Source organism: Mirounga angustirostris, unplaced genomic scaffold (genome assembly GCF_029215605.1).
Source record: "Mirounga angustirostris isolate CCGP_5_RB_7025 unplaced genomic scaffold, mMirAng1.0.hap1 SCAF_6, whole genome shotgun sequence".
Taxonomy (NCBI): Eukaryota; Metazoa; Chordata; class Mammalia; order Carnivora; family Phocidae; genus Mirounga; species Mirounga angustirostris.
In genome coordinates this window covers 77,956,157-77,969,003 of record NW_026991714.1, presented here as the reverse complement: position 1 = coordinate 77,969,003, position 12,847 = coordinate 77,956,157, and the positions used below count along the sequence as shown (strand labels likewise).

Below are 12,847 nucleotides of genomic sequence, written 5' to 3'. Positions count from 1 at the left end.
AATAAGGGCACTGCATGCTCTCCTCAATCTTTACTATTCTTCAACTGAGAGAAGTCTTTTTAGTTTTTTCAAGTATAAAGTCTTTTTCATTTTCTACTACTTCACAGATGGACTGCAGCTTTCCAACACAGCTTGTGCCTATGAGTCCTCATTCTACCCCATCCCTCTGCTTCTCAGGAAGAAACCCGGTACAGAGATCTAGCACCATCCTGAAAGTCCTTCCTGCTGTTCTACAAGATTAGGTTTGACAATTTGAGGTTCCACCTTCGAAAGGAGCAGCTCTGAAATCTTTAGCTCAGCACACACCTCCACCTGGTATTTCACAGCTATTGGCAACCCCTTCCCCTTGTTTTGCTGTTGAGAGTTAAACTTTCTGCTTGTTCTTTCAAAAGTGATGTTTGATTTGCATCTGCTAGTTCTTCTTGTATTCCTGTTCCTAAGAAGTCAAGGTTAAAATGCCAACTTTATGCTTCCATCTTCAAACCTGAGGTCCATTTACTTCTCCTGGAAATACATACTTCTCTTGGCCTCCAGAATATCATATTCTCTCAACTTTAGTCCATCCTCATAGATTCCTCCTATAGTCCCCACTGCTCAATCCTCATCTTTATCACTTCTAAACCTCTAAACCTCATGGTGCCCCAGGATTCAGCCATGAGACCACGTCTCTCCTTTATTTATACTCATGAGCAAGAAGATCTCATACAGTTCCCATGACTTTGAACATCTTCACACCGCTGATGTCCACACTTACATCTTGTTATATACAGTGTAACTCCAAAAAACTAGTAATTTTCTGAAAGAATATATAACTAAAAGCTAATAGAGACAAAAGAATATAATAATTTAAAAATCCAAGAGGAGGGACGCCTGGATGGCTCAGTCGGTTAAGCGTCTGCCTTCAGCTCAGGTCATGATCCCAGGGTTCTGGGATCGAGTCCCACATCAGGCTCCTTGCTCAGCGGGGAGCCTGCTTCTCCCTCTGCCTGCCGCTCCCCCTGACTGTGCTCTCTCTCTCTCCAGTAAATAAATAAAATCTTAAAAAAATATAAAAAAATAAAGCATTGAATTAAGTTAAAAAACAAAGTTTTTTTAAATCCAAAAGGAGTTGTGAAATGAGGAATAAGAGAAGAAAGAAGACATGGTACATAAAGAAAAGAAATAGCAAGACTGTAGGCTTAAGTCCAATTATACCAGTAAACATAATTGGACTAAATAATATAAATAAGAAATTTTAAATGTCAGACTAGATTTAACAAACAACTACTGCTTTCAGTTTATAAGAGACACACTTTAAATATAAGAACATGGTAAGGCTGACAGTAAAGGATGGAAAAGAAAGCTGGTGTGGCAACACTAACACCAGACTCAGACTTAAAGGCAAAAGTATCACTGCATATATGGAGACAGGCACTGCATAATGGTTGAAGAGTCCATTAAAAAGTGAAATGTAACAATCCTAAATTCCTATTTGCCTACTAATACAGCTTCAAGAAATATCACAGTTGGAGACTTTAAAACGTTTTAGTGTCTGACAGAACAGCAGACAAAAGACAATCAGAATACAGAAGAGCTGAAAAAATACCATTGTAGAACATTATACAAAACAATTACAGACTATACCTTCTTCTCAAGTGAGCATGGAACATTTATGAAAACAGACAGTATCGACAAATTTCAAGCAACTGAATTTATTTCAAGAAACTGAAATTCTCTGTATTAAATTAGAACTCAAGAACTGAAGGGTAACAAAAAAAAAGATTTTAGAAGCAACTCACTTCTCAACATCCCTGCTTGATGCTCTGATCAATAGCAGCTCCTACATTTTCCCTGTGGAACACCTCCAGGTGTCATGCACACCAGAGAAGGGAGGCAAGTGAAATGGTGTCATGAACAAGGGGGACTGCCTTCAGGAAGTCCCTCTGAAAAGAGGACAAAATGAAATATTTGGACTGGTATTGGGGATGGGGAGTCTAAAGCTTACCAGACAGTGAGAAGTCATGCTGGGGGCCTAACAACTGCAAAATCGTTATTTCCAGGTGTACCCTCTGGGACTGTGCTTGCGTGTGTGCATGTGTGAAAATAAGGCATTAACTTGCAATCTAAGTGTGATCTGCACCCAGGGGTGGTTATCAGAAACACTCAAGTATTTGAGGAAATACCTGGTGGTGCACAGACCTCAGACATGCCCTCTGGGAGCAGGTTTACTGCCTATAGTGTGGTTATTCTGCTAGAAAGAGGTACAGAATCTGTTCCTGTCTTGAGCTGAAATGCTTCATGACCCGGCCGCAGCCTGGAAGGCATTCAAGTCAGCTTCAACAGGCTGGCCAGAGCTCTATGGATAACAGAATGTGCCACGGACTTCTTTCTTGCAGGCCAAGGCAAAGTCTGGGCAAAATACTAATATGAATTGCAGCCCCTGGTTTGATGCCTTGGGCCAGGTAAAAAAAAAAAAGTGAATGGAAATACCTGAAGAGCATCTAGCTTTCTAAGACAGACCTTGATGGTTAAAGACTAAACCAAAATTATGGAGGAATGGCACACATACGGAAAAACTGGCCAGAAGTCAGAAATAAAATGAGTGGTTGTGTGGGGCTGTAGGGAAAATAAATTTTGTTTCTGCACAGCTAGGACTTCTTGAGCAACTCTCAATAAAACTTGGAGCTTAAAGTAAAAGAATGAGGCTTGGAAAGTAATTTATGACTAATTAGATAGAGACAGACTCCAGAGAGACTCACATTTCAGTGGGGGCGCTGGAACTGGGGGCCCTGGTGACATCCTGGGTATAAGGCTGGAGACAATGGTCTTCTTTCTCCCCTGAAGAAATGTACTCATAGTCCAAAGGGTTAGAGTGTGAACTCAGGATCCTTCCCAAGGGAGGAAAGGTTTTCCTCTCTCCTTTTAAAAGGGTAGGGGGACAGCTACCTCTCCCTTCTATAGAAACACCCACATTCATTTTATATTTTTCACCCAAAATACCAACTTTGTATGTATGCGTAGAACACCTGGTTTCTGTCTCATTGCTTCAAGAGTAAGAAACTGAGGTACACTGGAACCACAAAGTTGTTACTTAGCTTTAAGCAAATACTAATTCATCTGCTCCGTTCCAGGAACCTCATGTGTTGTATTTATGGTAAAATACTAAAAATTTAACAGTCTGAAATTTAAAATCTCCACCAAGAGATAACTTCAGACCCAAAAAAGCTTCATAAGTGAAATCTATCAAACATTAAATAACATAATCTCACATAATATCATCCATAGAATAGCAAAGTATAAAACACTGCTCAACTCATCTTACAAAAGTAGTACAATCTTCAACCCCAAACCTGAAAACTTTACAATAAAGGACAATTAAGGATAATAGTTCTCATGAACACACACACACACACAGAAAAATCCTACATAAAATAGTGAAAAGCCAAATTCAGTGATTGCAAGAGCAAAATACATTATGATGGAGGATATATTTCAGACATAATAGGTTGGCTTAACGTTGGAAAATTAATCAAGATTACTCACCATATTAACAGAATAAATATGAAAAAGCATGATTATCTCAATACATGCAGAAAAAGTATTTGACAAAATCCAATTGTCATTCATGATTCAAAAAAGCGGGGGGGGCACCCAGGTAGCACAGTCAGTTAAGCATCTGACTCTTGGTTTTGGCTCAGGTTGGCTCAGGGTTCTAAGATCGAGCCACATTGGGCTCCCTGCTCAGCACGGAGTCTGCTTAACACACTCCCTCTCTCCCTCTAACACACTCTCTCTCTCCCTCTCCCCACCACGCACATGCTCATTCTGTCTCTCTAAAATAAATAAATAAATCTTTAAAAACAAAAACCCTCTTAGGAAATTAGGAATAGAAGAGAACTTCCTCAAAATGATAAGGCATATTTATAGAAATCCTTCAGTTAAAATCAAAATTAATTCTAAAATACTCAATAGTTTCTCTCTGAAGTCAAGAATAAGACAAAGATGTTCACCTTCACCACTTCTGTACAACATGTTACTGTCATTCTTAGCCAGTACAACAGGCAAAGAAAAGAAAAAAGGTATAAACATTAGGAAGGAGAAGTAAACTTGTCTTTATTCATAGAGAACACAATTATTGACCTAAAAATTTTTAAGAAATCCATAAAACAACTCCCAGAATAAGTAAACTTAGCAAAGTTGCAGGATACACGGCCAGTGTGCAAATACCAACTGTTTTTCTATACACTAGCATTAGATGTCAATTCTCTCCAAAATGATCAATGTAATCCCAATAAAAGCCCTAAAACAGTAGGTATAGGCATATGGGTGTGTGTGTGTGTGCACACACACGTGCACGCGCATTTGTGAAAACTGACAAGCTGATTCTAAAATTTATATGAAGATGCAAAAGCTCATAGTATCACAGCATTGTCCATAATATCTGGAAACATTGAAATTATTTTAATATATTTTGTAGATTAAAATGTTCTTGGCAACATTCTGTATTCATGCTATAGCCAGGCAACCTTGAAGAAAATAGCAAAGCTAGAAGGCTAACACTGCCAGATGTCATGACTTACAATTAAATTATAAAGATAAAAGACAATGGTATTGTCAAGAAGATGGATAAATCACCCAATGGAATAAAACAGAAAGCCCAGAAACAAAACCACAAATATATGGTCACCTGATAAATAACAAAGATAAAACCACAATTCAGCAGGAGAAAGGACAGTCTTTTTAACTGTCATCAGAAGTCCTCAAGAGAATGGTAAGACAAGACATAATTGAGAAATGGTATTTTCAATACATACATCTGCCAAAGATTCATATTTGGAATCTATTTTAAAACTTCTATAATTCAATAGAAAAAGACTAATGATCCAATAAAACAATACAGGCAAAAGACCTGAACAGTTAACTTTGCTAAAGAAGATCCAAATAGCCAACAAACATATGAAAAGATGCTCAACATCATCAGTCATCAGAGAAACGGGAATGAAAACCTAATGAGATAGCACAACACAATGACTAAAGTGGCTAAATTAGATGGACGATACCAAGTGCTCACAATAACAAACTGCATTTAAAGCTCTCATACACTGCCAGTGGCAATACAATTCCGTACAACCTCCCTGGAAAACTGTTTAAACTAAAAAATATTGCTAAAGCTAAATATGTGATTACTCTACCCAGCAAGTCCATTTCTGGTCATACATCCAACAGAAGTAAGAGTTTATGTCCTCCTCAAAAAGACACACACAAGAATAGTTATAAATGTTTTTCAAATACCTCAAAACTCAAAACAAGTATGTTTCAAAACAATATGTTTCAAATATGTATCCTAATGATGTTTTAACAATATAATAAAGAGATAAACTCTGGGATAGTCACAATGGAACGCTACACAGCAATATAAAGCAATAAACTAATGATATACACAACATGGATGTTTCTCATGGACATAATACTGAACCAAAGTAGCCAGATACTATATATATAAATATTCTATATACACATATGTACAGTAAGAATACATACACACATATATAGTACATGTGTGTACACTTAAGATCTGTGTACTTAACGCTATATAATTTATTCCTAAAGGGGAAAAAAAGATAACATTTCTGTATAAAAGTGACACTGGGAGATACTGGATGATTCAGTGACTGAATATTTGAGTCATGTCAACATGCTACTTCCAAAGGTCCAGAGCCTCTAAAAGGTGATTCCTGATGACATTTCAATGGCCTTAAAGCTCTGAACTAACCCTTTGTGATCTAATTTCCTCCTAAACTCCATCTGGCTCATACGTACTAACTTACCTGGGTCACTCTGGCTTGGGATCTCTTCCTCTAATATCCACGGCTCCTCTCCTTGCTCCAACTTGAGGATCACTTCTGGTTTAGGAATGGAACACCCTGTGAATGAGAGGTGTGTGATTTGGGACAAACTGGATGAGCTTCAGGGCCTCTGAAAGTGGAGGACATAATAACTCAAAGACTATACAATAAAAAAAAAAAAATTAACTTAATCCCTGTTATGAGGGAGAAGAAAACAAATTCCTTCTGATAACCAAAAGAGGTAAGTCAACCTTGACCTCCAAATTCCAAAGCTAAATATTATTATATTCTACAAAAACTCTGCAAGTTTCTGTAAATAAAAAAAGACACACATAGCGGGGGTCTCCGTGAGAAACAAACACTACCTACCCACTGAGACAAGGTGACTGTAGTTCTCCAGCATCACATCCCTGTACAGGGTTCTCTGAGCAGGGTCCAGGTGCTGCCACTCCTCCTGGGTGAAGCCCACAGTCACATCCCTGAATGACAAGGATCCCTAGAAAAGCACATTTCTGCTCAGTCTGAAGTGATCAGAATCAGGTGATTTGAAAAAAAGAAGTTCAAAGACTAATTCTTACCATTTTTTACTGTTGAAAACTGGCCAGAAAATGTTACTACGGACCTCTGCTATGTAGCTTATTTTGTGTTATACTTTGTGAGTAAAAAAAAATAATAATAATAGAAATACCATTGGTGAATTATTTTGTTATTTAATACAAAAAATCTGAGTGCTCACAGGTACCTGGAACTGCCCTAGTTTCTGAGAATTCCAAGTTGAATAAAATACTCTTCCTGGTCTCAAAGAAGTTATTCTCATAAGGAAACATATGAAGACATAGCTACCATAGGACTTAAAGAATCCACACCACAAACACGTGCAACACAGACAGGAATTATAAAGGGATTCTGTGCAAGTTCCCATGCTCTGACTGCAGACCGGTGTCTCTGATCACACAGATGCAAAGAAGCACACAGCCACTGTTGATGCATTTCCCCCAGTTGTTGCAAGTCCCCTTCAGTTTGTGTTTTTCCCTTTTCATTTTCTCCTCCTTCATTCTTTGCTTTTCCCCCTTCAAGAACCAGACACTGAAGACCAAGACATTCAAAAACAACTGCATATACTAGGAGAATAAGAAAGTAACTGTGCATACCCAAGAAAAGGCTCAGAATACACCTAAGAAGACATTAAGTTTACACATCAGGCTGGTCCTTGGCACAGAGAAAGCCTACGACAATCAAAAAATAAATAAAAATAAACAAAACAATAAGAAAATACAGCAAATATTGCAGAATGGGGAGAATCTGATTTTCAGAGTTACCACATTATTAGATTCAAATGCCCAGTGTTCAATCAAAAAATCACAAGGCATACAAAGAAACAGGAAAATATGAAACCATAAAACTCCTAGAAAAAACATAGGTGGTAAGCTCCTTGACATAAGTCTAGGCAATGATTTTAGATTTGACACCACAAGCAAAAGCAACAAAAGAAAGAATAAATAAGTGGGACTACATCATAACTAAAAATTTTTGCACACTGAAGAAAATCATCAACAAAATGGAAAGGCAACCTACTAAATAGGAGAAAATATTTCCAAGTAATATATCTAATAAAGGACTGATATCCAAAATATATAAAGAACTCATACAACTCATTTGTAAAAAAAAAAAAAAAATCTGATTAAAAAATGGGCAAAAGATCTGAATAGTCATTATTCAAAGACACACAGATGGCTAATAGGTTCATTAAAAAGATTCTCAAAATCATTAATTATTAGGGAGATGCAAATCAAGACCACAATCATATTACCTTATACCTGTTAGAATGGCTATCAAAAACACAAGAAGTAACAACATGTGTTGGCGAGGATGTAAAGAAAAGGAACCCTTGTGCACTGTTGGAGGGAATGTAAACTGGTGCTATGGAAAACAGGATGGAGGGTCTTCAAAAAGCTAAAACTAGAACTATCATATGATCCAGCAAGTCCACTTCTGGGTATTTATCCAAAGAAAAACATTAACTCAAAAGGTTATATACACCGCCATGTTTACTGCAGCATTATTTATAATATCTAAGATATGGAAACAACCTAATAAGTCCATCCACAGATGAATGCATAAAGAAATTGTGGTATATATATATATATATACAATGGAATATTATTCAACCATAAAAAAGAATGAAACCTTGCCATTTACAACAACATGGATGGACTTTGTGGCATTATGCTAAGTGAAATAAGCCAGAAAGAGAAAGACAAGTACCCTGTGATCTCTCCGATATGTGGAATCTTAAAAAAAATTACATTCATACAGAAAACAAATCGGTGATTGCCAGAGGTGGGGGGGTGGAGTGGGGGAAATGGGTGAATTCTTCTTTATTTGTTTAAATAAATTGTTTTAAAGAGAAAAGAAACCTAGAGACCAATATCCTTTATGAACATTGATGTAAAAAATCCTCAACAAGATATTATCAAACAGAATTCAGCAGCATAGTAAAAGGACTGTAATATACTACAAAGCTATAGTAATCAAAATATATGGTGCTGGCACAAAACAAGACACAAAGATCAATGGAACAGAACAGAGACCCCAGAAATAAATCCATACCTATTTGGTCAATTAATCTACGACAAAGGAAGCAAGAATAAAGACTGAGAAAAAGACAGTCTCTCCAACAAATGATGCTGGGACATCTAGACAGCTACATGCAAAATAAGGAAACTGCGCCACTTTCTTACACCATACACAAAAATAAACTTAAAAGAGATTAAAGGTCTAAATTTGAGACCTGAAGCCATAAAACCATTAGAAAACATAGCCAGTAATTTCTTTGACATTGGCCATAGAAACGTTTTTCTAGATATGTCTTCTCAGGCAAGGGAAACAAAGCAAAAATAAACTATTGCAACTACACCAAAATGAAAAGATTTTGCACAAAGGAACCCATCAATGAAACAAAAAGCAACCCAGTAAATGGAAAAAAAAAATCTGCAAATGATATATCCAATAAGGGATTAATATCCAAAATATATAAAGGGCATAAGCAAGTCAACACCAAACAAAACAAAACAAAAAAACACTGATTAAAGAAGACATACAGATGGCCAATAGACACATGAAAAGATGCTCAACATCACTCATCCATCAGGGAAATGCAAATCAAAACCACAATGAGTACCACCTCACACCAGTCAGAGTCCCTATGATCAAAAAGAAATAAGAAGTGTTGGTGAGGATGTGGAGAAAAAGAGACCCTTGTGCATTTTGGGTGGGAGTGGAATTGGTGCAGCCACTGTGGAAAACAGTATGGAGGTTCCTCAAAATATTAAAATAGAAATATCTTAAGATCCAGTAATTCCACTTTCTTTGGGCATTTATCCAAAGGAAAAAAAAACTAATTTGTAAAGATATATGCACCTCTATGTTTACTGCAGCTTTACTTACAATAATAGCCAAGATATGGAAGCAACCCAAATGTCCACTGATAGATGAATGAAGAAAGATTTGGTATATAGACACAATAGAGTATTACTCAGCCATAAAAAAGAATGAGATCTTGTCATTTGTGACAAAATGGGTGAGGTATTATGCTAAGTGAAATAAGTCAGACAGAAAAAAATACCATATGATTTCACTTACATGAGGAATCTGAAAAACAAATTAAAAAAAAAAAACAGACCCATAAATACAGAGAACAAACTGGTGGTGCCAGAGGGGAGGTGGGTAGGAGATTGCTGAGAAAAAGGATTAAGAGTTACAAACTTCCAGTTAAAAAATAAATAAATTATGGAAATGGAAAGCACAGAGCAGGGGCGCCTGGGTGGCATAGTCATTAAGCGGCTGCCTTCAGCTTAGGTCATGATCCTGGGGTCCTGGGATCGAGCCCTGCGTGGGGCTCCCTGCTTGGCAGGAAACCTGCTTCTCCCTCTCCCACCCCCCCCCTGCTTGTGTTCCCTCTCTCGCTGTGACTCTCTCTGTCAAATAAATAAATAAAATCTTAAAAAAAAAAAGAAAAGAAAAATACAGGGCAGTAAATAAAGTCAATAATATTGTAATCATGTATGACAACAGCTGGTGACTACACTTATTGTGGTAAGCATTGACTAATGTATAGAATTGCTGAATCAGTATGTTGTACACCTTAAACTAATATAAAATTGTATGTTAATTATACTTCAATTAAAAAATAAAATAAAATGGATTATATACCATGACCAAGTAGATTTATTCTTGGAATCCAAGGATGGTTCAACATATAAAAATCAAGCAGTATAATATACCACATAAACACAATGAAGGAAAAAACAAAATGACCATCTCAATTGATACAGAAAAAGCATCTGACAAAATCCAACAATCTTTCATGATAACAACACTCAACAAAATAGGAATAGAAGGGAACTAACCCCACATAATAAAAGCCATGTATGTAAAAAATACAGGAAAAATTATACTCAATGGTGAAAGATTGAAAGCTATTCTTCTAAGATCAGGAGCAAGGCAAGGCTGCCTGCTTTCTCCACTTCTATTCAACACAGTACTGGAAGTTCTAGTCACAGCATTAGACAAGAAAAAGAAATAAAAGGTATTCAAATTGAAAAGGAAAAAATAAAATCACCCGTGCAAATGATATACTCTTATATGTAGAAAAACCTAAAGACTCCACAAAAAATGCTATTAGATCAACTAAATGAATTCAGCAAAGTAGCAAGATATGTCAACACACAAAAATCAATTGCACTTCTATACAGGAACAATGAACAATCTGAAAAGGAAATTACAAAAGCAATTCCATTTACAAAAGCATCAAAAGAAATCTTAGGAATTAATGTAACCAAAGATGTAAAAGATTTGCACAATAAAAACTACAAAACAGTGCTGAAAGACATTAAAGAAAACATAAATAGGGGTGCCTGGGTGGCTCAGTTGTTAAGCGTTTGCCTTTGGCTCAGGTCATGATCCCAGGGTCCTGGGATTGAGCCCTGCATCAGGCTCCCTGCTCAGCAGGAAGCCTGTTTCTCCCTCTCCCACTCCTTCTGCTTGTGTTCCCTCTCTCACTGTGTCTCTGTCAAATAAATAAATAAAATCTTTAAAAATAAAGAAGACATAAATAAATGGAAACACATCCCATGTTTGTGGATTAGAAAACTTACTGTTAAAATGTCAATATTACTCAAAGCAATCTACAGAGTCAATGAAATCCCTAGCAAAATCCCAATGATATTTTTTGCAGAAATGAAAAAATTCATCCTAAAATTCATACGGAATCTAAAGAAACCTGAATATCCACAACAATCTTGAAAAAGAACAAAAGTAGAAGACTCATACTTCCTGATTTCAAAACTTAATACAAAGCCACAGTAATCAAAAAAGGATGGTACCAGCATAAAAACATATAGACCAATGGAATAGAAAAGAGAGTCCAGAAATAAACCGTCACATATACTGTCAAATGATTTTTGACAAGGTTGATAAGACCGCTCAATGGGAAAATGACAGTATTTTCATCAAATGGCACTGGAGAAACTGGATAGCCACACGCAAAAGAATGAAGCTGACCCTTACCTAACACCATATACAAAAATCAACTCAAAATAGATATAGTACCTAAATGTAAGACCTAAAACTATAAAACTCTTAGGAGAAAATATAGGACAAAAGTTACACAACATTGGATTTGGCAATGATTTCTTGGATAAGACACCAAAGGCCTGGGTAACAAAAGGAGAAACTGACAAATTTTTCATGAAAGTGAAAATATTTTCACAACAAAAGTTACTATCTAGAGTAAAAAGGCAATCCACAGAACAGAAGAAAATATCTATAAGTCATATAGCTGATTCAGAATATATAAACTCCTAAAATTCAGTAACATAAAAACCCCAAACAATCCAATTCAAAAATGGGCAATGGACTTGAACAGTTATTTCTCCAAAGAAGATATACAAATGGTCAATAAACACAAGAAAAGATGCTCAATATCATGAATCATTAGGGAAATACAAATCAAAGCTACAATAAGATACCACCTCACACCCATTAGGATTGCTACTGTCAAAAACACAGAAAACAACTGTTGGTGTGGATGTAAAGAAAATGGAACTCCCATGCACTCTGGCAGGAATGTAAAATGGTACAACCACTGTGAAAAACAGTATGGAGATTACTCAAAAAATTAAAAACAGAATTTACCATATGACCCAGCAATTCTATTTCAAGGTAAATATCCAAAAGAAGGTCTCAAAAAGATGTCTGTACACGCATTTTCTCAGCAGCACTGTTATTCACAATAGCTAAAACATGGAGCAACTCGTGTCCATGGACAGATGAATGGATAAGCAAAATGTATATATACATACAATGGGATATTACTCAGCCTTAAAAATGGAAAAAAGTCTGCAGTACGCTAAAACATGGATGAATCTTGAGAACATTATGCTAAGTGAAATAAGGCAGTCACACAAGGACAAATACTACAGGATTCCACTTATATGAGGTAGTTAGGGTAATCAAAATTACAGAAACAGGAAGTATCAAGGTACTTTCCAGGGGGGAGTTATTGTTTAATAGGTACAGAATTTCAGTTTTACAAGATGAAAGACTATGGGGATGAATGCAGTGACAGATGCACAACAATGTTAATGTATTTAACACCACTGAAGCGTACACTTAAAAATGTTTAAGATGGTAGGGGCGCCTGAGTGGCTCAGTCGGTTAGGCGTCTGCCTTTGGCTCAGGTCATGGTCCCGGGGTCCTGGGATCGAGTCCCACATCGGGCTCTCTGCTCTGCGGGAAGCCTGCTTCTCCCTCTTCCACTCCCCCTGCTTGTGTTCCCTCTCTCACTGTGTCTCTCTCTATCAAAAAAATAAATAAAATCTAAAAAAAAAAAAAAAAATGTTTAAGATGGTAAATTTTATGTTATTTGTATTTTACCACAATGAAAAAGAAAAAAAAGTAAAAATGTACTGATATGTACTACAACATGGATGAACCTTGAAAACATGCTAAGTGAAAGAAGC

General features: G+C 36.5%; 1 protein-coding gene across 3 annotated transcripts in view; it reads right to left on the bottom strand.

The window, feature by feature from the left end:
* The window catches only part of LOC123846390 (zinc finger protein 33B), a 120,610-nt gene that overhangs the window by 11,303 nt on the left and 96,460 nt on the right, over positions 1-12,847 (bottom strand). For 2 of the 3 annotated variants that reach the window (XM_045877767.3, XM_045877768.3), the window contains exons 3-4: positions 6,195-6,321; positions 5,808-5,903 (exon numbers count right to left, since the gene is read on the bottom strand). The exons of the other annotated variant lie outside the window; for it this stretch is intronic. In XM_045877767.3, the coding sequence (XP_045733723.1) occupies positions 5,808-5,903; positions 6,195-6,321 (223 nt within the window). The remainder of the gene's footprint in view (positions 1-5,807; positions 5,904-6,194; positions 6,322-12,847) is intronic. 3 annotated transcript variants of the gene reach the window in all.